Source organism: Vombatus ursinus, unplaced genomic scaffold, assembly GCF_900497805.2.
Source record: "Vombatus ursinus unplaced genomic scaffold, bare-nosed wombat genome assembly UNPS02015255.1, whole genome shotgun sequence".
Classification (NCBI taxonomy): Eukaryota; Metazoa; Chordata; class Mammalia; order Diprotodontia; family Vombatidae; genus Vombatus; species Vombatus ursinus.
The window spans coordinates 42,134,818-42,160,203 of NW_020955033.1; the positions used below are offsets into that span (position 1 = coordinate 42,134,818).

The 25,386-nt window shown below is 34.6% G+C and overlaps 1 protein-coding gene across 1 annotated transcript in view; it reads right to left on the reverse strand.

Moving 5' to 3' along the window:
- LOC114031818 (RNA-binding Raly-like protein) overlaps positions 1 to 25,162 on the reverse strand; it is a 382,357-nt gene extending 357,195 nt beyond the window's left edge. The window contains exon 1 of the mRNA XM_027846952.1: positions 24,889 to 25,162. Coding sequence (XP_027702753.1) covers positions 24,889 to 25,144 — 256 coding nt within the window. The 5' untranslated portion in view covers positions 25,145 to 25,162. The remainder of the gene's footprint in view (positions 1 to 24,888) is intronic.
- Positions 25,163 to 25,386: the final 224 nt, after the last annotated feature.

Genomic DNA, 25,386 nt, shown 5'->3' on the forward strand with positions numbered 1-25,386 from the left:
ATCTTTTTCTTTTTTCATTGAGCAGCTCAGGTGTCACTATTTCAACTAGTCTTCCCTGATTTCCCTGGATATACATATCTCTCTCCTCACATAGCATTTTGTCTGGCTCTCATATACATGTGTCTACATATATATGTATTTTTTAAATCAAAGAACCTAGGTCTCTTTAATTTATTATGTTAGTCTTAAAGGGGATATGATAAATCTTCTCATCCAAATTCCTCATGTGGGAGCAAAAATTTGGAGAGGTTATTCTACTTTCTCATAATTATACAACTACTAATGGGAAAGATAGAATTAGAATCCAAGTCTCTTTAATACAGCCAAAAATCTTAACAGAAAAATAAAGAAAACAGAGCTCAAAACCACATCCCTGATAGTGTTCTAACAAAATGGTGGATCAAATTTTATTTTCTGTACTCTCTTTGTCCCAATTTAAAATATTTTAGGCATTGTAATATTTATGAAGTTCTGATAGGTATATTAATATTTTTGAGTAGGTATGATATTATGTTATGCCATATGTTTCAGATCACTGCTCTTGGCTCTTTATTTTCAATATATACCTCCCCCAAGAATCCCTAATGACTGATGACCCTATCTCCTATTGCTCTTCTTAACCCCACCCCAAGTATTTAATTAGCTTACATTTTCTAGTAGATTATTATTCCCTCAATAAGGTCTCTTCAAGACCTAACATTTTATGACTTAATTATAAAACAATAATTTTCAACCCCCCTCAATTATTACATGCATATAAAACTGCCCCCAAACCACACAGAGTCCTATCCTACTAAATTAATTTTAAGAGCAGGATCAGGATCCAAGATCTTCTTTTTTTTATTTCAGTACTCTCACATTTACTGGTAAAATACTAAGACACTGGTGAACATTCAATAAATTTTTAATGAATGAGTGAATAAATGAATGGATTAATGAATGGAAGAAAGAATAAATAAATGAATGAATGAAGGTTCATAGTAGTTTTATGATATTACTCCTGATAGGACAGTTCAGTATTTTTCCCTGTTGAATCCGTAGTTTTAATTATCTCTGCTTATTAATTCATAGCTTTTCATGCTACTACACTAGAGAATTAGATATAATAAAATTTATACAAAAAGTTGTTAAGCATTTTCCCAAATATATTTGAGTTCAGCAATTACTCAGACAACAGTAACCACCATTACTTTGAATAATTTTGGTCCAAAAAATAGAAAAAAAATTGAAGCTTAAAAAAACATGAATTCTACAGGCTTCTGATATATCAGGCAGAGAAGAACTCCAGTTGAATAAGACTTTTAATCTCATCATTCTCTGTACCTTAGAAGTTAGCTAATTGTCAATTGTTTATAGCAGTTAAAAAAAGCCTCCTTTATTCATGGAATTCATGAAGTTTTTGTTTTTCTTTGATGTATGTATATATTTTATTTACATTCAATGATGACAGTGATTATTGTTATGAAGAAAGAATATTTAAGCAATAATCACAAATTGCACACTCAGGATAAAAGAATTATGAAATACTTAGGTCATTGTGCAATAAAATAGAAAGAATCTCAACATCTGTGTGTATTCAGAGACGGATGTGCTCTTTTACCATTCAGAACATAACATGATTCCTTATCTGTAAAATGGGATTAATAATACCTGTTTCATAATTCCCATAAAGGGATGTTGGTAAGATAAATTTGATAACGTCTGCAATGCATTTTGAACTTCTTCAAGAACACCATACAAAAATACAATGGAAGTCAAATAAATGTTATCACTGCAGGCTACAGCTTTGGAATGAAAACATATTTGAGTCCACTACAAAAGTATTAAATAAGAGTGATGTGAGCTGAATACATTCATGAAAAAGAAGAGTACACTGTATAACAGACAGATGGATTGAAAACTCTGTACCCAATTATCATTTTTATCCTATGTGTATGGTAAATCCTGTTAAAAATTGGACTAATAGAAAATTTGGTAAAACACTGGAATGTTATTTTTCATTTGAGACATATAAAACAGAAAGATTAACTATTTAAATGCTAAGGATGTTCCTTTGTTAAGATAGGTCTTTCTCAAGAAGCAAAACTGTAGCATGCATCAGACCCAATATAGAGAACAAGGGATATATTTTTGGATATGGCAAACGTGATGATTTGCTTGCCTGATTATTCTTATTTGTTACAGGATTGTGTTGTTGTTGTTGTTGTTGTTGTTTTATGTGGGGGATGGGGAATAGCAGTATTGGGGAAAGGGAGAAGTTATTGATCACACTGCAGAAAAAAATCACTGAAACATTTTTTTTTAAATGCAGAGAAGAGAAGCAAGTTCAAAGAGAAACATACACAAGCGTGACTGCTTTGAAGGCAACACCTTGATTTATTATATTCTTTAATAAAAAGCTGTAAATAATAGAGACCTATGATTTCATATATTATCCCCCTGTTTCTGTCTCCAGCTTTCTCATTCTCTGTCTCTGCCTCTCTCATTAAATTCAGATCATTAAAATTAAGTAAAAAAGACAACACAGTGTAATAAATGGAGGTAAAACCTCCAAATCAGGGTGATTTGGGTTCAAGTTCTGCCCTTGAAACAAACTAGTTATGTGAATCAAGGAAGTTAATTAACCTCTCAGAGCCGAAGAAGCTTTCTTAAAAGCATAAATTGCTTGAGAGTTGCCTATCTTCATTGGTAGAAAAAATTTTTCTTTTCAGATGGAATCTCTATACATGAATAAAATCACAACTCTGATCCCTGACCCTTAAAAAAAGAGATTATATACTTTATGAATATGCCTCTTTTAGGATACTTATATAATAACAACAGGAAACTAGATGGCACAGTGGATACAGTGCCAGGCCTAGATCAGGAAGACTCATCTTTGTGAGTTTAAATCTGGCCTCAGACACTTACTAGTTGTGTGACCCTGGGCAAATCACTTAACCCTGTTTGCCCCAGTTTCCTCATCTGTAAAATGAGCTGGAGAAGGAAATGGCAAACCACTCCAGTATCTTTGCCAAGAAAACTCCAAATGGTATGATAAAGAGTGAGACATGAATGAAAAATGACTAACCTGAATAATAACAACAATGCGTTTAATTTCTATAGCAAAACAACTTACAAATTTATTTTATATGTATAAGTAATTTGTTTAAAGACTACTGAATCAGAAGCAAAGTTAAATGAGATTTAAAAGCTATATACCTCAAAGCCATCAAGATGATAGGCTACTGTACTCTTGGTCATAGGTAATGAGGATGTCTAATTTGCAATACAGACAACTGTATGTGGAAGGTAATAGGGGTCCAGCTACTTGTTCACATATAGATGTGGTAAGTACATGAACCTAAAAATTGCCCTTTTCTCAATAAGGATTATGTTTTTATCCCATAGGAATCTTAAACTCAACATATCCAAAACAGAATTAATCATCTTCTCTTTCCCTCTCCTGCACTTTTCTATTATTCTTGAGGTCACCATCATTCTTCCAGTTAGCCAGTTTTGCAACCTGGATGTCATTTTCAAATTCTCAGTTGCTAAATATTGTCATTTTCTACTTTCACAATGTGTCTTGCTTACATTCCTTTCTCTCTGGTCATAGAGTCACCATGCTTGTTCAGACTCTCATTGCTTCTTGTCCGGACAATTACAAGAACTTACAATTTATCTCTCTGCCTCAAAACCTTCCCCACTCCCAATCATCCTCCACACAGCTGCCAAGGTGATTTTTCTAAACTAGTAGGTTTGATCATGTCATCTCCCTGCTCAATAAACTCCAACAACTCCCTATTCACTTCAGGATAAAACATAAACTCATCTATATGATCCGTGTGACATTTAAAGTATTTCCTGACCTGCTCCCTTTCCCCATTTTGAGTCTTCTTACACTTGAATTTTCTATAGTCATTCTATAATCCAGTCATACTGGTCTACTTTCTGTTTCTTGCACCATGACACCACATCTTATCTCTGTGCTTTTATACTGGCTGTCCCTGGTGGCCCCTTATCTCTGCCTCTTAGCTTGTCTGACTTCCTTCAAGCCTCAGTTCAGATCCTACCTGGGATCTTTCCTGGAGTTTCCTCCCTCCAACTCCCAACTACTAATGACTTCTTTATGAAATTACCTTCAATCTTCTCTGTATATATATCTTACATATACATAGTTACTTCATATTGCCTCATCCATTAAAATATGAGCTCCTTGAGGGTAGGAAGTATTTTTTACTTTCTTGGTATTCACAGTATTTAGGACGTATTACATATTTTTAAATGCTTGCAGACTGAATAACTGTAGAAAATATCTAAATATATACTTTTTTGTATTTCAAGATTTTCAGGAGGCATGTGATTCATTGGAAATTTGCCTATGTAAAATATTAATCCTTGAAAATATCTTAATCCATAAAATATAAAAGAAACATGACAAAACTAATCAAAATAAAAATAATATTAACTTTTCAAAAATTTTCCTGATGGTACTATTGAATCAAGTGCAATGTTTCAGATAGGAAATCATTGACTTTTTAATGGTCTTTGAATCTCTCCAATGTTAAATTATAAATCAGTACCAATTCTATTCCCTTTACTTTCTTAGACTCCAATTTACATAATTTAGATGGATTTCAACTTCCTCAGGTAATATTTGTCCTTATTTAAATCTTCCTCACAAAATATATATTAAAATCTGAAAAGTCTGTCTTTCTTAAAACTCAAAATCTTGGAAATACTTAGTGTTACTATGGCACAGAAAAAGGCACCAGAAACATCACATGCTGACATACATGTGTTTAGAAGTTAAAGAGAACTCTTTAATTATTAAACTACATATTCAAATACCAAATCCATTAAATCATACAAATATATTATGTGCAAAAAATCTTAAAGAATGAAGGGAACTGAATAAGAACCAGTAAATCTCTAAGAAAACTGAGTATTAGACCATTAATCCAATCTCCCTCTATAAATGATAGACCTGGCACACTGAGAGAAAGCAAAAGATCTGATCTATATTAACTTGATAAAAGCTTTTAATTCTATTCCATTTATAGAAATAATTTAACCTGTATGGGCCTTAATTGCTCCATCTGTAAAATGGGAATAATACTACCTCGTCTGACTGAAGGCAGGGATCTGGATCAGGTAAACATATCAGGTCCTTTTCCAGCCTTGAAATCTATGATGACAAATCTATAATCTTGTTAGACTAATACTAATAAAAGATGTTTTAAATGCTATAATATTGGATATGAACATGATTGGATAAAGTCTCTGTAATCCCAGAATTATTATCAAGACACTTATGCTAATCAAGGAAACAATATAAATCTCTGCAGTCAGGTCTGCAATTTAAAATGCTGTTCATTGATAGGAATGAATGAATTGGGGATGTTGGTAGTCAGGGAACAGCAAGAGTAAAGGAATCCTTATGGTATAAAAGGGCAGAAGCAGGAATAATGGCTGGAAGACACAAAGAGGCAAATCTAGGTTTGAAGTCAGGAAAAATTTCTTTTTTTTAAATCAATTTATTTTGATTTAATAACAATCACTTCCATAAGCTTTTGAGTTTTAAATTTTTCTCCCCCTTTCCTACCTTCCTCTCCAAGATGGCATGCAATCTGATATAGGCTATATATATATACATTCCTATTAAACATATTTTCACATTAGTGATGTTGTAAGTAAGAATTAGAACCAATAGGAAGAACAACCAGAAAGAGGAAACAAAACACAACAGAAGAAAAAAAAAAGTAGGAAACAGTATGCTTCAATCTGCATTCAAACTCCATAGTTCTTTCTTTGGATGTGGATAGCATTTTCCATCATGAGGCCTTTGGAGATGTCTTAGATCCTTGTATTGCTGAGAAAGGTTAAGTCTACCAATATTAGGACCTAACTGATTATGTTATTCCCTTCTTGAGCCAAATCTGATGAGAGTAAGGTTCAACCAATGCTCATCTTCCTCCCTTCTTCCCCTCTGCTTTAATAGGTTTTTGTGCTTTTTCCTGTAATGTAATTTACCCTTGTCTGCCTCCTCCTTTCCTTTTCTCTCAGTACATTTTCTTAGTTAGATCAGATTAATCCACTTACTTGAATCCATTTAACCCACTTGATTAGATTTTTTTTATCATTACATCAAAGTCAACTTATACCCACCCCTTTAACATGGTGTAATAACAACACACTTCTCAAGGGTTATAAGTGTCATCTTCCCTTGTAGGGATGTAAACAGTCTGCCCTTATTAATAACATGTGGCTTTTTTCTGTCCTGTTTACCTTTTTATGTCTCTTTTGAATCTTGTATTTGAAGATCAAAGTTTCTGCTGAGCTCTGGTCTTTTTATCAAGAAGGTTTGGAAGTCCCCTATTTCATTGAATATCCCTCCCCTCCACTGAAAGATGATGCTCATTTTCACTGGGTAATTGATCCTTAGTTGCAATCCAAGCTCCTTTGCCTTATGGAATATCATATTCCATGCCCTATGGTCTTTTAATGTAGAAGCTGCAAGGTCCTGCGTAATCCTGAGTGTAGTTCCATGATATTTAAATTGTTTCTTTCTTGCTGTTTGCAGTATTTTCTCTTTGATCTGGTAATTTTGGAATTTGGCTACTATGTTCCTTGGTGTTTTCAATTTGGGATCTCTTTCAGGAGGTGATAGGTGGATTCTTTCTATGGCTATTTTACCCTCAGGTTCTAGGACCCCAGGGCAGCTTTGCTTTATGATTTCCTGAAAGATATTGTCCAGGCTCTTTTTTTCATTGTGATTTTCAGGTAGACCAATAATTTTTAAATTGTCTCTCCTGGATCTATTTTCCAGGTTAGTTGTTTTACCAATGAGATATTTTACATTTTCATCTATTTTTTCATCCTTTTGTTTTTGTTTGACTGATTCTTGCTCTCTTATAGAGTCATTAGCTTCCATTTGCTCAATTTTAATTTTTAACAAATTGTTTTCTTCTATTAGATTTTGTACCTCCTTCCCCATTTGGCCAATTGTATTTTTAAGGACTTGTTTTCTTCAGTGTATTTTTTTCCAGCTGGCCAATTGTATTTTTTAAGGACTTGTTTTCTGCAGTTAATTTTTGTCCTTCCTTTTCCAAGCTATTGACTCTCTCTTGCATACCTCTCATTTCTTTTCCCAATTTTTCTTCTACCTCTCTCACTTGACTTTTAAAATCCTTCTTGACCTCTTCTAAGAAGTCTTTTTGGGCTTCAGACCAGTTCCTATTCCCTTTTGAGGTTCCAGATGTGGGTTTGTTGACAATGTCCTCTTCAGAATTTCTGCTTTGATCTTCACTTCCCATAATACGAATCTATTTAACATTTATTTTTGCTCATGGTATTTGCTTATTTCCTGACTTTTAAAGAGATTGAGCTCTCCTGCTGGGGAACAGAGGGCACTGACCCAAGTTTCTTGTGTTGGAAGCCTAGGGCCTGGTCACTGGCTTTGTGTGCTGGGGCCTCCAATGCTGGTAGTTGGAGGCTGCAGGGTTCTGGCAGCTTACCTGGTGGTGGGAATCAGCAACACTGGAACTCTAGGGGCAGGATTGGGTAGTTCGGCTCCTGGAGATCTCCTGCTCATCTGGGTCTTTCCTTCCTTTCACTTTCTTCAGCTCCTTTCAGATGCTGATGTTTATCAGCATGGGGCCCTTTGGAGCACTGCTTCCCTTAGTTTTACTGAGGCTCTGCGAGAGCCAGTTGCTGTATAATGCTGAGGCACCATGGTGGTTTTCCAAGCTGGTTTCCACTTGTTTCCCCCATCCTCAGCGAGGCACTCAGGGGTCCAGGTGTTGGTGTTTGCCTGCTCTACCACCTGGGTTTCAGGATCTCCTCCTGGTATTCTGAGGTGGGGTTTTCTGCTAGCTTGTTGGGATGCCTCCTGTTGTGTACTGCTCCCCTTCCCCCAGGGCAAGAGGAGCCTTTCTGTTTAATCCCTCAAGCTACCTGGGCTACTTGACTGCTGCACCCCATCTTTCTTCTGGTTCAGCTGTTCCAGGGTTTTTCCTGGGGAGATATTTCCTGGGCTTTCAAAAGCTAATAAGGGAGGATAAGAGTCAAAAAATTTCTTAACAATTGGAACTATCTGAAAGGAAAACTTTAAAAGGTATTGAGTTTCCCTCAATGGAGCTCTTTAAGTAGGAGCGAGAAGTCTATTTATTATTTATGTTATGGGAGAGATTTTATTTATTTATATTTTTGCAGGTATGATTTGGACTAGCTAGCACTAGGGTTCTACCTAAATCTCAAATTTTGTGTGATTTTGTGAAATAACATGAATTGAAATCATAAGACCAGAGTACATAGTATAGATTTTAACTCAAAATATATGTTATGATGGACAAGACATTCATTTTCTAGGATCAGCTTTCTTATTAGAAAAAAGAAATGGTTTGGACTATGTAATATATATGGTACCTTGCACTCTTAATTTTGTGATACTATGACAGTATATTGTGGGCCAGTCCTAAACTAGGACAGTCTAACTACTTAGGTTTGAGATTAAAATGCAATAAAGTATTCATGCATCACAAAATGCAATTAAAGTTATCTTTACTGATAAAAGATTGAAACAATCAATTTTAAATAAAAGCAAAAAGGAAAAAAAAAGAAAATTACCCTCCTGCTCCATAGTCACTATAACCATCAATCAGCTAGCTCAAGAAAGCATTCCCAAGAGGGCAGAAAGAGCTCAGGTAAAACTTTTGACACCAATTCTTATTTAGCTAGGTTTTTTTTTTTTAATATTTTGGATAGCAAAGTAGTTAACCACCCCACTCCACCTCCCCCACCCCAACCTCCTTAGATAACAAGCCCAGCACATACTGCTGTATTCAAAGGGCAAAGAAAATTCTTCCTTCCTTAGTGGAGAGGGACTGGCTATCTGTTCATAGAAGAGACCTAACATTTGATCTTCTTCATTTATCCTCATTGGCCTTTTCTGGATTCTTTTCAGTTTATCATTATCTTTATTAAATTCTACTACCCAGAACTGAATACGATACTTCAGATAAAGTCTGACAAGGGCAGAGTACAATGCAATGATCATCCCATTTCTGGAAGCTACACCTCTCTTAATGTAACCCAGAATCACATCAGTTCTTTTTGGCTGCCAAATCTCAATGCTCACTCATATTATACTTACAATTCACTAAAATAAACAATCTTTTAAAAAACTACTTCTGCCTTGCCATACCTCCTCATCTTACACTGTTGGATGCTGACTTTTTGTACCCAGGTGTAAGATGTTACATTTATCCCAACTGAATTTCATCTTGGTACATTCAGACCAGTACTTTAGGATGTCAAAGCCCCTTTAGATTTTGATTCAATCATCCAGTGTACAAAATGCTCTCTTTGGCATTCAAAACCCTTCGTAATCTAGCCTCTTGCTACCTTTCCAGTCTTCTTATACCTTACTCCCAGACACATACTCTGATCCAGTGACACTAACTTCCTGGCTAATTCACGAATGAGACACTCTATCTCTTAGTTCTGGGCATTCTCTCTGGCTGTTCCTTATGCCAGGAACACTCTCCATCATAAACTCTTACTACTGACCTCTCTAGCTTCCTTTAAGTCTCAACTAAAATCCCACCTTTTATAGGAAGCCTTTACTGATCCCTGTTAATTCTATTATATCCTTCTGTTAATTATTTCCTGTTTATCCTGCATTTAGCTTGTTTTGTATCATTTCTTTATGTGGTGTCTCCCTCATTGGATTGTAAACTCTTTGAGGGCAGGGATTATCTCTTGCCTTTTTTTTAATCCCCAGAGTTTAGCACAGTGACTGGCATACAGTAGGCATTGAATAAGTGTTTATTGATTGATTGTAGCTATTCTTCTCAGCATTGTTTCATGTGCAGTTGGATGGACGTGTTGTCTATGCCTTTATTCAAGTCAATGATAAAAGTGTTAAAACAGCACAGGGCCAAGAACAGATGTCTGGGCTCCTCTACTGTAGACCTCCAGTCACGCTGCACTGAACAATTTACAACTACTTTTTCAGCCTGTTCATCCATCTAATTCTGATCCAGTCTTTGTGCACTATTATCTGGTCTATATCATCTCTATCTCTACAGGAATATCACTCAATGCTTACTCAAAAGCTATGGGGTAAAATGGATAAGCTATATACAGAGCATTCCTCTTACATACTAGTTTTGTTATCCTGCCCTGACCTTTTCTTGATAAAGTCATATAAAATTTTCCTAATTACTACTTCCCCTTCTATATATTTGTCACAATCTCTTTAATATATTGTGTAATTTCCCAGGAATCTAATTTTAGCTCACTGGCCTATAGTTAGTTTACAGACTCTGTTATCTTCCCATTTGGGGGGAGGAGGAGAACATGAGATTTGTTGTTTTCCCATCAGTTTTTTAGCCTTGGAGAGGCAGGGGAAAAGTCATACTGCAGTTGCAGATTTTCTCATTCAGGTGTCAAGAGACGTGGCACAAGAAGGAATTAGTGAAGTCTTTCAACAATATGCTTCTGGAAGAGGATGGAGTCGCATAACTGAGCCTCCTAGAAAAGAAAACTGGGGTTTCTTGGACAATGCTGTCTGCCTGGAGATTTCAAGCTTTAGAGAGGTACTGGTATAATTTTTAGACCAAGAGTTGACAGTTATATAGAAAACCACTGACTGAGTAGTCAGAGTTCCTGAAATCTCAGCCCTCTGGGTATAGGTATGTGTCAAGAATTCTTAGACTGAAGAAACTGGTTGAAGCTATCTTCAATCTTATTAATGAATGCCAATGGGCACATTCACACACATCTTAGGGAAATGCAAAGTCAGGAACAAAGATTCCTCAAGCAGATCAGCCTCCCTGATCTACATAATAAATTTTGAAGAAGTATTTATATTTCAGTATTTTGGTTACATATAGGGAATAATTTATAGACAGGAAAGCCACTGATCACTTGATTAGGGGGTTCTGAAAGAAAGTGTATTTCTCTCCTTGCTTGAAATATTTAAAAAAAATTTTATTTGTACAGAATAAATTATATATAGTCCTAACTAAGGATTTAAACAATGCATGACTTCTCAGAGTCCTTTATGGCTTTCCAATTTCATGATTTTATGCTTAAGGTATAGGAGAATTTCTGAGAAGTCAGTTATTTCAAAATTATGTAAATGAATAACTTTGGAGGACATATTGACTCAGATAGGGAATGAAGAAATAATATTCATATATCAATATTTGATTTGGAGAAAAAAGTCTTTAAAAAATAAGATACAATACAAATTAGATATATTGAGCTACATTACGGCCAGGGCTAGAAATTCTACTTTATTATCACATCAATCTAATTGATAATAAAGGTATATAATCATGCCTTTCTATAGAAACTCAATTGTAAAATCTATTTTTAGATGCTTTCTACTGAATAATCATGATTTAGAAACCCCCACAGGCACCTGCTCTTTTCAAGAAGTTGCACAATAGACTATGTTGTCTAAAATCATTATCTATAACTGCCATTTTACCTGAGGCTGTCAGTCTGTGCTCACTCAATGTTTAGAGATAGCATCTAATTTGCACCTGAAGGCAGATTTAGGTGAGTAATACTTACTGACATGAACCCAGAGTGAAAGTAAGAGTGAAACTAAGTTATGTGTTAGAAAGAACATGATTTGATTCTTGCTTTCTTATTCTCAAAAAAAAATAGTATTGTATTTTATAATTAGACATATTTGATATTATTACATCAAAGATCCTTTACTGAATGCTCCAGTAGATAGTTATAGCATACACATTATTTTAATGTGCCTTTTTTATTTTGCTGCTTTTCTTACAAATTTTCAGTAGTAGTATTGATGTGCATGGGTGGAAGGGTTTAATAGTAGAAGAGATGCCTTTTTATTATCTCTGAAAAAAGGCAGGCATATTTCACACTATAGGACTCCTAAAGGAAGAGTTGCTGGTTGTTGTTTTGAGCATAAAACAGACGAGTGAATAGTGTAATTTCTTTCTAAGTGATTGCTGCCTTAAGTATTACAATGGACCCATAACACGTAGAGTAAAACACGATCACAAGACATTATCGTAATTCTTATAAATTGCAGTAACTGCAATCTAGCAGACTGAGAAATTACTGTCCTTATCACCCTAAATACTGTTACTACATTTATATCACACCATCTCAGAGATGGAAGGGACCTCGGGGGCTCTCTAGGCCAAACTGTTCATCAACCAGAATCCTCTCCACATCGCATCTAACAAATGATGACCTAGTCTTTTTTGGAAGATCTCCAATGAGAAGAGCTCGCTACCTCAACTTTGTTGTGCTTTAACTGTTAGGGAGCTTTTTCTTATACAAAGCCTAAACTCACCCATTTGCAACTTTCACCCATTACTCTACAGCACTTTGTGGTTGAAAATTAGAAAGTGCCTTTTGGAGAACTGAAATATATCATTTTATCTTTACTATAACCTTATGGTATATATTGTCAAAATAATCTCTATATTTATAGATGCGTGCACTGAGACTCAGAGTGGTGAAGCAACTTGCTCAAGGTCACACAGCTAATCAGTAGTGAACCAAAGACTGGAAACTGACTCTAATAATAATACTCTTTCTACTACACTAGTTTGCCAATTTAATGGTGGATTTTTCTAGATCCCATTTTGGGGGAGTGAATCTTGACTGAAATTGTTATTTTAGTAGGCCTGATAATTCCTATCTGGCATTTTCATGTAGTTTCTCTAATAACCTTTCCAGGGCTATCAGTAGGGGCAGGTTAGAAAAAGTCTGTGTTATTCTATGCCAGAGCTTACAAAGTACCTGTACCATGCTTATTAATTTCAATATGTTACTACAAGTGTAAAGGGTCTATCATTCTTGTATATCAACAGTTACAAGACGCCAATAAATGCACACCGTTTTATAATAAGTAGCTGAAATGACATTCAATAAGTATTAAATCTTCATGGGTTAATTCATCCAGTTATTTATATTGATCATGCTCAGTAGAATTTATTGATATTACATATTCACCACATAGGAGTCCTTAGCTTTGCAACATCTGGCTCAGTCTACCCTTCCAATGAAATCTCCCACTGCTGGGTCATGCAGTTTCCAACCTCTCTAACATACCTCAGATTTACTCACTTCTGCCTTTTCTCTCATCATTCCACACACATTGAATAAGACAGACAGATTTTGGCTCCATTTTTAACACCATTCACAGGCACAGGAACAAGAATAGGCTGGACCACAACTTATCCAACCTACTTACATACAAGTTTGGCTTAGATACCTTCTGAAGCCCCTTCCATCTTTGGGAATTTATGAGTCTTTGAGTCTAATTTGATCAGAATGAGGGTAGGAGGGGCATCAAAGAAATGAGTCAAAGGCTAGCTACAGGGAAGACATGGACATATAAAATGAGATTTGAATATAAAACACCCTCTGAGAGGCACCCAGGTTTCTATGACTAAGCAAAATACAATCATCATAAAACCAGGAGCTGCTTTGCTACCATTTTAGAGCCATAGTAGCTTAAATGAAATAATGTTTGTAGATGACTTTGCAAACTTGGAGAGTTAAATAAAGATTATTTATTTTTAGTGAAGTTCATTGAGACCATGTGGAGAGCAGAAAGTCAGTCAACAAAAACTATTCAGTGCTTACTAGGTGTCAGACATTGTTAACCAGGTATGTCTGCCCTTAGATCCAGATAGGCTACATTATCCCAGTCAATTTCTGTCCTGCTGTCATTGACTTCTTCCAATGGAATCTCCAAACTGGAACTCTTGTCCAAAATCCATGCTGTCTTGTCTAATTACAGACTACTATATCTAGCTGGCTGCAGACCCAGCCAGACTTTTTCACATCAGCCACCTTCCATCTTGCTTCTGTACCTTTATAAAACTCTTCCTTTCATTTCTGGCTTTGAAGAATGTAATTAAAGCAACACTACCATTGCTCTAGAAACGACATGTCAATGAATTGCCTATTGTTTCACTCATCATCTCTATGATTTCCTAGACCAGAGTGCAGTTCCCTGGCCATCAGTCTTCTCTATGTGTTATCTTCCCCCGTTAGACTGTAAGCTCATTGAGAGGAAAGATTTCCCCACTTTAATCTGTGTCCCCACAATATCTGGCACGTAGCACCTTTTCCCCCTATTCTTTCTGTGGGAAAAAAAGTAGACAAAAAAGAGCAATTTTTTGTTCTCCCAAAATTGATCGGATAATGGAGGAAAACTTGTTCCTCTCTCCAGTAAGATGTTAGCAAATTAAAAGACTATTAAGCTAAGGGTAAGGGAGGAAAGTGGTTCATAGGTAGTAGGTTTACATTTAAGCAAAGCCTCTTCCAGAAGAAGAATAAGTCTAGAATTTAAAGGTATCATTGGGAGGTTATCAGAGGATTAACTACTTTATATTAAAGTAACTAGAAATTGATAACAAAAAGAAACAGTGGTAGGAAGCCAAGACACTTGAAAAATGTCTAGGAATTGCTTTCTTAAGCCTTATTTCAATCAGTATCTTATTACTATAACCTTCCTACATGATACATTAACATGCAGAAACATAAATATTATTACCTACATAACCTCAGGCAAGACATTTTACTTCTCAGGCCTTCTTCTCAGCTGTAAAATGCACGAGTAGGACTAGATGTCTCTAAGGTGTCAGCCAGCACTTACATTCTGTGAGCTTGTTAGTGTTTACTATCTCAAACTAGAGACATGAATCTCCTGGGGTACTATCTGGGGCTTGCCTATTAAATCAGAATCAAAGTGTTCTCTGTCCTCTGGTCTCTTTGCCATCTCCTTTATCTTACTTATTTTTAACTTCTCTTTTCATTCTTTTTCCCCCCTTTCACATGGAAAAGCCTCTCATTATCTCTCACAATGGAAGTTTATCACTTCCTATAGGATCAACCTCAGGGTTCATAGCCTCCTAAGAGACATCCTTGATAAGTTCCTAATCATGAAGATCATTTTTTTTTAGTTCAGCACATCAAATCAAGTTTGTTCTCCAACATCCTTGCTGTTCTTCCCTAGGTGTTTTATATAGGCATGACTCACCTCCATAAGTTGGCTGCAAACTTTACAGTAGTGAATGAAGTTTGATGTGTCAAACATCACAGTGTCTTCTACCTTGTAATATGTCTGCCACAGCACTTCCTGCAATTCATTTTCTAGACCCACTAGACCCTCAAGAAATGTTGCTGAATGAATTAATAATGTGCTGAAGAATTCTTCCCGGGGGCATATAATCATTTCTTAGTTACTATACTTAGTAAATTGTTATTGTCATGCATATTTTTTTTAAACAAATGGCTCATACCAGGTCGGCTTAATTCTGATTACCTTTTACAGGCAGAATTTGAATTATCATGAGTTCAGAAAAAACGTTTTTTTTTTTAAGCCACAAAAAGTAAATCTAAAATATTATGTTAAGAATCTTGATCTATTACAAATAGGGAATACGTGGAGTGGAGAGTCAAATTAATATTATTTTAAAAGTAACTTGTCTCAAGTCTATGCAGTTTTCTAATGAAACTATAACCACTATTCATGAATATGCTCCCAGCTGGGTATTTTCATTGGCTATGTCCTACGTCTAGAAAGCTTTTTCTCCTCATCTCTGCTTCCTGGCTTTCCTGTGCCCCTTCACATCCTAGCTAAAATCCCATCTTCTACAGGAAGTCTTTCACAATTTCTCTTAATTCTAGTGCCCTCTTGTTGATTGTTTTCAATTTATCCTCTATATATAGCTCATTTGTACATAGTCATTTGCACGTTGTCTCTCCCATTAGGCTTTGAGCTCTTTGAGCAATGACTGTCTTTTGCCTCTTTTTGTATCCCCACAGCTTAGTATGGTACCTGGAACATGATATGCATATAATAAATGTTAACTGATTGATTTTCCTACTGTCTAATAAATATTATCTCACAGCAATGTAAATTGGAGCTTCAAGTCCTTATCTATCAGGACAAAAATTTAAAACAAAGACTTCCTTTGCCTAATTTTCTCTGTAATTTTTAACCTCTTATGATGAAGTGTAGAATTCATGATCAATGACAACTATTTCTAGGAACTATTTTATGTACCGTTTGTCATTGCCATTATATATTCTGAATTGTTAAGTACATAAATTGCTGCTTACATTCACTCTTTCACAGGTCAGTTAACAATGGTATAATATGGGAATGATGAAAGACATTGCAAATGTATATTCACAGCATCAGAGAATAATCAATTTAGTGTAATTGGTATATGCATAAAAAACATTTCTGTCTAGATTACATCTCAGACCTTCACTTCATTCATTTTAGGGTAAAGGACACTTCATTCCTGTGACCTCATATAACAAAAATACTTGTGATTTACTTAATATTTCTTCAGTTTGTGTCCAGGCTTACATAATTAGCTTGAAAAAAATCCATAAAATTCATCTTCTGAAGATTTTCAACATAAAAAATCAAATATTTATATCAAGATCTAAAATTCAAATTCAATAAAATTAGTAATCATATTTATTATTTAATTAGTAATTGTCACGAAATATAATTACAAATAATCAGGAAGAGTTGGATTTATTCTAATAGATTTTTTTATCATTGAAATGACACCTGCTTCGCTGGAGGTGAGATTTGAACCATGGCCTGACTCCATGTACAGCACAGTGTAGTACAGCTAGTATTTACTAAGCACCTAATACGTGCCAGGGACTGTGCAAGGAACTGGGCAAAAGATAGTGCCTGCTCTTGAGTAGCTTATTTTCTAAGAGCATATAATCCTTTATACTAATACTGATTCTCAAAGTCAGTTTAATAATAAGCAGTGTTAGGCACATACTTAGGTAGGACAAGTGGTCCACATGTATATAATCACACATAGTGAAAGGATTCTAGGAAAATGCCTCTGCCAAAACATATCTCCTTACCCATCTATCACATTGTCTCTAATTGCACCATTATATTTCAATCCAAGATTCACATCCATGTCTCCAGGTGCCCTTCTTTTAAATATCAGCCTGGTCAAGATATAGGTGGCATATTACCCAAGAAGTACAGAGAAAAGATCGTCACAGTGGTTATAGTGTTTAGAAAAGAAGCCTCTTCTAGAGGCAACAAAAAATATAGGAAGGGTGAGAACCTTCTGTGTTGAAATGTGTTTTTGTCACAACACATAGACAATAAGCTTTCTGAAGGCAAGGGTCAGGGTTTATCTACACTTTGTATGTCCCATAGCACCTAACACAATACTATAGGCTAAAGATACTTAGTTCTTGAAACTATTTCTCATTTAACATGATTTCTGGCCTTTACACTATTCTGATTGTAATCCTCTGCATATTTTGTAAAAGATTGTCAATGTCTCTTTTATATTATGACAACAACTGATTATTATATTTTAGTGCACCTTCACAAGGGCAAAGTACAGTGAGATTCTCATTCCTAGTATAATAAATACAATATTTTAATGAATGCTGCTTTTTATATCACAGTCATGTCACATTATTGACATATTGAGATTACAACCAACTAAAACTCTTATGTTTTATTTGCAGTATTCCTAAATGAACTTTACCATATTCTAGTTGATTTATTAAAATCTAAGTATAGGACTTTGCATTTATGCTTGTGAAATTTTACCTTTTTGGATCCAGTTTACTGTTTTAGCCTCCTGAAATCCTTTAAGTTATGGATGTAATTATCCAATATATTATCTATATGAGCTTTATGTTATTTAAAAATTGATATTAATTCCTTCTGTATTTTACACAAGTCATTGATAAAAATCCTAAAACAAGATAGGGCCAAAAAGTGATCCCTGTAGTATGCCATTGCAGAAAGGTCTGACATCAATCCATTAATCAACAGTGGGGATATGTGACCATTAATCCCCTGATTTGTTAACCTTAAATAACTTGTCCCCAAAGCAATCATACTGTTTCTGACTTGTTCATTTCTTTAATCTGAACATACCCTTTTCCTCACCCTTTTTATTTTAAGCATTTTTATAAGCCAAGGCACATTCTGTACTTTCACCAATGTAAGATAATTCTCCATACTATTTGTCCCTTTATTATTATGTGTACCTCCTTTCATACTATGTACAGCTTTTAAAATCTGAGTGTATCAGATTTTACTGGAGAGCTACAACTGTTTCTGTATGTGCTCTTTTTCCTCATCAACATCATTTGGACATGAATATTTACGACTTTACTGTTGAAAGCCTCCCATGCCTTTTAGGCTACTTCCTTTTTGAGAGTCTTGGTCATTGAATCATACCTACAATTCCCCAAAATTTTGCAGTTCTGAGTTGCTAAATTATAGGATACAAATATGAATATTCCCAGAATTCTCCTCATTGCATATTAAGTATTCTGAGATGACAGTATTATATTATCTCAGGGTTCAAATCATTTCCACATCACCAACTACATTTCCTTTGTTTGTCTGAATTAAATCCCTTGTTTCATGTATTTTCTGAGAGATGACATTTTAAACAAAGTTAAGAATATATCATATGCTCTAACTTTAGAGGGAAAACACTTCTAGCTAATGTCTACATATTCAAAATTCACCATCAAAATTATTACTTGCTGTTATGAAAGTTTTGTAGTCTATATTAGAAGTAATTAATCAACATCTTCCATTTGACCTATATTACACCATATTTACTTTTCTCTCTGCTTATCTTCTCCAAATGTATCCACCATGCTTCCACCATCAAATTGTAGATTACCATACATGCATCTCTAATTTTTAGCATGAAACTTTCTTTCAACTTCCATTCTATTCCCTAGAAATGTGCCAACAAAAAGAAAAAAAAATACACAAAGGATCTTATGATGAAGCCAAGGAATCTATAAAATACTTGGTTTAATTTGTCAACTTTTTCTTCTTTCCATGAAATGGAGGATAGAGGGGAAAATTAGGTGATGTAGTTAATGAGACTAAAAAACTGGAACTTAATGAGAAAGAGAGACATAAAGAAACAGAGGTTATTTAACAAAGATTGTAATGACTTATGGTGTAGAGGTTATTCTTCTTCAGGAATAGTTTTGATGAGATTATTTCTCCCAATTCTCAATCTTATAGGATTTCAGTATAAGCATAGCATAAGCAACAACAAATTAATTATATATTCAATATAAATATATCTGACATATGATCAGCCCAAAATCACATCCTAAACTTGAGAAAAATCTTGAGGATACCTAAAGGGGTTAGCTTGAGGGTCAAATAAGTCAAAAAGTGCTTAAGCAGCAAGCTTTACTACTTATGCTTGACTCATATCATTAAAAACAAGTCAAAGACAGAATACTTAAAGATTGAAGTGGGTGATCACTTTGATTCTAAAAGACCTGGCTTTATACTTGGATTTCTCATATGAATCTCATCTTTAGATTTGTTTTTACTTCAATTATAAGAGACATTCTGTAAGTCATAAGGCACAGATATAGCCAATGACTTGAATATATAAGTAACACGTATAATTTGAAAAGATGAGCACTGTTTTCTATAACTGGCCTGAAGTAGTAAAGGGATAGATTTTAATTTTAGGAGTAATATCTTTGAGTCAGAGTCAAATAGGAATGTAATTAATATATGTGCTCTGAAAACTGATCTAAGAACACCACTAAGACTCAATCCAAGAGAATAGCTGAAAGAGAAATACTTTTCAGAGGTACAATTTAGTTAGATTTTTCACCAATCTAAGTGAGTTGGTGTTAATATATTCTTTCCCGGGTTCTTGTGGTTAGGTTAGGATCTTGGGGGAAAAAATGGTTTCGATATTTCTTCCTTAATCTTTGGACCATTTCTAAATGGCCAATGACTCAATAAAGATATATGTGAGAAAAATACCTTAAAAGGATAATATATGATTCATTAAGTTATGAAATGCACCTTTAATTTAATTTTTTGGCATAAAATTCATTTTGCACAAAATAAATTTCCTGTTTCCCCAAATTTAGAACAAGTCAAGTAATGAGTGAAGTTAACCTTTACAAATTACTACTGAAGATATTAAAGTAACCAAACTTTGGAAAAACATTAGATGGTAACATTCTATCTTTTAACATTTGTACACCAACTTTAAAACTAATGATGTATTTGTAAATTAAGAACTGAATCAAGAGAGGTGGTACATGCTTGTAATCCCAGCTATGGTTTGCTTGGAGACCAGTAGATCTCTTGAGCTCAGAAGTTCTGAGTTACAATGGTCTAAATCATTCAGTTGTCTGAACTGGCATTAGTTGGCATTAGTATAGTAAGCCCCTGGGAATGGCAGGCCACCAGAGTGGCTGAAGATGAATAAATCTGCCCAGGCCAGAGGAAGTCAAAGCTCCCTTATCAATCAGTAGTGGTATTAGGGCTGTGAATAGCCACTGAAGTTTCAGTTTGGGTGAGATAGGGAAGGAGACCTCGTCTTAAAAATGAGAAATGAACATCATTTTGAAGTGAAGAAAATGACAAACATTTGCCTCAAATAACAATTTCAATTTGGAAAGTGAATCAGACAATAAACAATAACCCAAATGAGAGAAAATCATCACTAAAAAAAAGTAGATGGAAAGTTGGGGTGAACAGAGGGAAAAAGTGAATATAGAAACTTCATTGCCTTTTGGAAAGCAACATACATTTCTCTCTCTTTTAAAATTATTTTTATTTTTATTTTTATTGTTTTGTAACATATATTTCTTACGGAGATGGAAGATAGTATTTGCCCCAGGCCATATTCTCCCTCTGCTATTTTATCAATGCTCCTTTCATCTCTCCTCAAAATCTCTTGGTTTTCCCCCTGATTTTCTTTTCTTTTATATGAAATTCAATGGATCTGAAATCTCAGCAAGGTAGGCACATTCTCCCATAGCACAAAACACAACAGATCCACAGCTATCCTTTCATGCCGTTGTCCATTTTCTCCCATAAATACTCCACAAAGCACCCACCCAATTTTCTGAACACAACCAATCTCTCCAGATTGTCTTGACATTATTCCTCTTCTCAAATATTACTCCCTTTCATAAACTCTGCGATGCAGTCAAATTGGCCTTTTCCCTCTTTCTTACAGATACTTTCCACCCTTACTTCCACCTTACAGACTATCTTCCTTTTAAGACAAAGGTCAGGCATCATCTCCTTTGTGAAACTTTTCTTGATCCAATTGAAAGTGCCCTCTTTCACAAAGATACATTGCATTTAAATAATTTGAACATATTTATATTTAGTCACTTTACATTTATATTTATGGTATATATATTTCTATGTGTATTTATTATCTCTTCCATTAGACTATTAGCTTTTTGCAAATAGGAATTGTTTTATTCTTTGTGCTTCTACCCCCAGGCACAGCAAGTGTCTGGCACATAGTAGGCTCTGAATAAATATTTACTGATAGTGACTGATTGAACTGCAGCCATAGAGCATGCTGGAAGAATGTTAAAAAGGACCATAATTTTAGAAATAGTCTTGGGGTCACTAAAAGCACTGAGCAATTTCCCAAAAGCAATCTAGTCCTCTCTCGATCTTCTCTTTAATTCTCAGTTCATTTAATTGTTTTTTCTACAAAGTCTGTCCAAAATATATGTATTGATAGATTAGCTTTTTAAGCCATCCATTCAACTTCATATTACAGCTTGGAGGAGAGCCATCTTTATTTACTTTTTTTTTCCTTGTCTGGATAGTTAGGCTGAAAGATTAAGAGTGATTTTGATTTTCATTTATGAGGTTCTACAGTGTTTGCTTGATGTATAAGCATATATAATATCAATATACGTATAAAATTTATACTTCATATATCAAGTATGCTTCATGCATAACATTCTGTTACCACCAAAGATGATTATTACCTTTTATAGAGACTCTCTATTCCAGTCCAGTGTGAACTGGATACCCTCAATAATAGTAATAAACACTTTCTGGAAACATGAAATTCCTTATTTATTTTCCCCTTTTCTGATATTGACAAGAGGATCATTAAATTATTTTTATAACTTCAAGGAATATTATATTTTAACATGTGCATAGGAATTATCTCATGAGAGGAAAACCTTTAAGGAGGCATTTTACTCTACTAAATCAAATGCTTTTTACAGTCCAGAAAAATACAAACACAGTGGCATCTTCTATTCTTTTCCCTTTTTGTTCATAATGTGATTATAAAGATGGCCAGCTATAGAATATTACTTTTAGAAACTTGGATGCCTTGGGTTATATTCAAAAAGTCTTTTTACATTTGGAAACTAGACATATCAGTTAATAGTAAGTGATATTTTCTCGATGACATTTTTTTTTGCCAGTAATCAGGTCCATAATTTGCTCCAAGTGTTTCTATAGATGTTCTGAGAATAAATTTCTTGATACATTCCAAACTTTGTAGCATCCAGCAGAGATAAATATACCTTACCTATCCAGTCAATTTTCTAATATTTTGGATTTTTTAATGCCATTTTAATTTTTTCATGTAGACCAGGAGGGACTATGCTATAGAGTCCAAACGTGATAGATTCACTGTTATCAAGGGAGAAAAATTATACATCTTTTCAAATTTTTGTTCCTTTGTTTTATTTCTTCTAATTGTATCCATACATGCCATAGGGATCATCTGGCATAATAGAGTTCCTTGCCAAAGTTTCCAAAAATTGCTTTCCATTCACCAACTTCACCATGTTTAATGAGGCAATATTGCTCAGAATCTTCCTTTATACTTCCTCATAGGATTTTGCAGGTGAGTTTTGCTTACAAACCACATTGCCTTTGGCTGCTATATTTTTAAAATTTTTGTGCTTATCATCCCTAATGTCATCCCATCAACATTAACTTTTAAAGTTTTTATAAGAAAATTGAAGAATCCTATCAATCATTAAGATGTATTGTACATAATATAACAAATACAATTATTTTTAAAAGATGTTGCATTTTGTATGGAGAAAATATCTTCGGTATTGACTGACTCAGCTACTGATATTTTGTTTAGTTCATGTTGTCCTAATTTTATTTATTTTAGAAGTTTTATTAATACATTTTATGTATACCATAATCACTTCAAAATATGCTCTGATATATCCCCCTCTCCAATGATTCTTTCTTTGTAACAAAGGTAAAAATTTTCAAAAGTATAGCAAAAATACTTGCTTCACATAGCAAATGCAACACATTTATAGTTCACTCCTCTCTTCACCAAGAGAAGGAAGATATATTTTATCATCTCTTGTCCTGGACTGTTTGATTTAATTTTAATTATAGAGTTTTATCTAGTTGTTCTTTCTCTTTAAAAATCTCATAGCATTATGTATATTTGACTTTTTCAGAATATTTCACTCACAGTCTCTTTAATCTGGTCCTTTTAGACTTTTTTTCTTCTTACTACAAATTCCACGTGTCCTTTAAAAAGTCATCCCTTTGTTACCTTATTTCTAAACTCTAGCCCCACGTTACCAATTTTATCTTGGATATTCCAAAGTGGATATCCCAGATATATCTCAAACTCATATCCAAAATGGAGAAATCCTCACAACCTATCCCTCTACTGAATTTCTTTTTTTTTTTTTCTGGCAAGGAACTGCCATTCTTCTAGAATCCCAAATGACTAACCTTGGCATTATCCTCATCTTTTCACCATCCTTTATTCCACCTATCCACTTAGTTGTCAACCCTTGTCTTTTCTAACTCCACAACATCTCTAGCATCTGATCCTTTCTCTCTTCTCATACAACTACAACCTTAGATCAGGATTTTGTTACCTCTGCCCTAAACTTATAGATGACTCTGCCTCAAATCTCTTGCACTTCAAACCAGTCTATACATAACTGTCAAAGTAATTGTCTTTAAGTGCAAATCAAACCATATCAGTCTTCTATTTTCAATAGCTCTCTATTGCCTCTAGGATAAAATATTAACTCCTCTGTTTCACTTCTAAAGCCCTTCACAATCTGTTTCCAACTTATTTTATAGCATAATTTTACATTATTCCCTATCCCCACACTGTGATATAGCCAATTTTTTGTTTGCTGTTTCTCGTATGCAGCAACCCATGTTTGGCCATATCTAGAATGGACTCCTTGCCACTTTTACCTCATATAATTCTTCATTTCCTTCAATACACAGATAAGTATCACCTTCTATGCAAGGCCTTTCCCAATCCATAGTTACCTTTATTCCCTAACCACATTTTATTTAGCCACTTTTCATTTATTCTACATATATTCATATAAGCCTGTTATCTACCTCAATTAAATTTGAATGCCTTGAGATTAGAGATTATTTCTTTTTTTTTTTTTGTCTTTCCAGAACCTAACAGTTCCTGGAACGTGGCAAACACTTAATAAAGATTTTTGGGTTGATTATTGATTACTTACTAAGTCTATCATCAATAAACAATTGAACAATTACTTATTGATAGCCTATAGCATATAAGGCACGGGACTATGCTAGGCATAGGAGGCCATGCTATTCTTCTTGTTTATAGATTTCACCTCCTTGTGACAGTTGCAGAACAAATCTGCAGCCCAAACCCAAATCTATTATTCATGTACCTTCCTGTGCAATGCATGATATCCTTGAAAAGAAGAACCAAATTAAGTCAAACGAACAAGCTCTGAGTTCTTACTATTTGCCTAGTACTATATACCAAGAGTTAGCAGTGTATATAATAGAAGCAAAAGATGCAGAAGTTACTCCCCAAAAAGAATTGACAGCCTATTCAAAAGAGATTTCTGTACATGATACAATTAGTGGAAAATAAGAAACTATAAAATCAAGTGCTAAACTCTGGTACAGATAAAAACTACTAGAGAAGGTCAGAGAAGAAAGAGAAAGCTGTTGCTATTTATGTATTCTTCAATCAGTACTTAAATATTAAGATTAAATCTCTGTGTCCACAGAAATTGGCATACACACATAATAACCCAGAGTTAACTTACCAAGTGGTTGACCTGCAATGATCCTGGCATTTTCTCCTGCCACTGCAGCCCTGGCATGTCGTTCACTCATATACTGTACAAAAGCATAACCTTTATGCACCGAGCATCCAACTATTTTTCCATACTTTGCGAAGATGGCCTCTATGTCACCTTTTTTGACAATGGCTGTGTTCAGATTGCCAATGAAAACACGGGAATTGATGGATTTGGGATCATTCTTATTAGTGACGTTGCTGGTCTGTGTTTTGCCAGTCATGGTTGTCTCACGTTGTTTTAACCCTTAAATAAAGAAAAAAAAAGATTCATATTGATTACATGGCATATTTGCCAATTGTTGAAAGCAGAAAGACAGTGTGGTGTTGTGGCTAGAGTAAGCTTATCCTCAAAGCCAAAACAGTTGTTTTAAGTCCCATTTCTGACACCTATTAGCCATGTGATCTTGGGCAAGTCACTTCTCAGTGCTCTAAGCAACTGAGAATATGGAGTTCAGAGAATGCG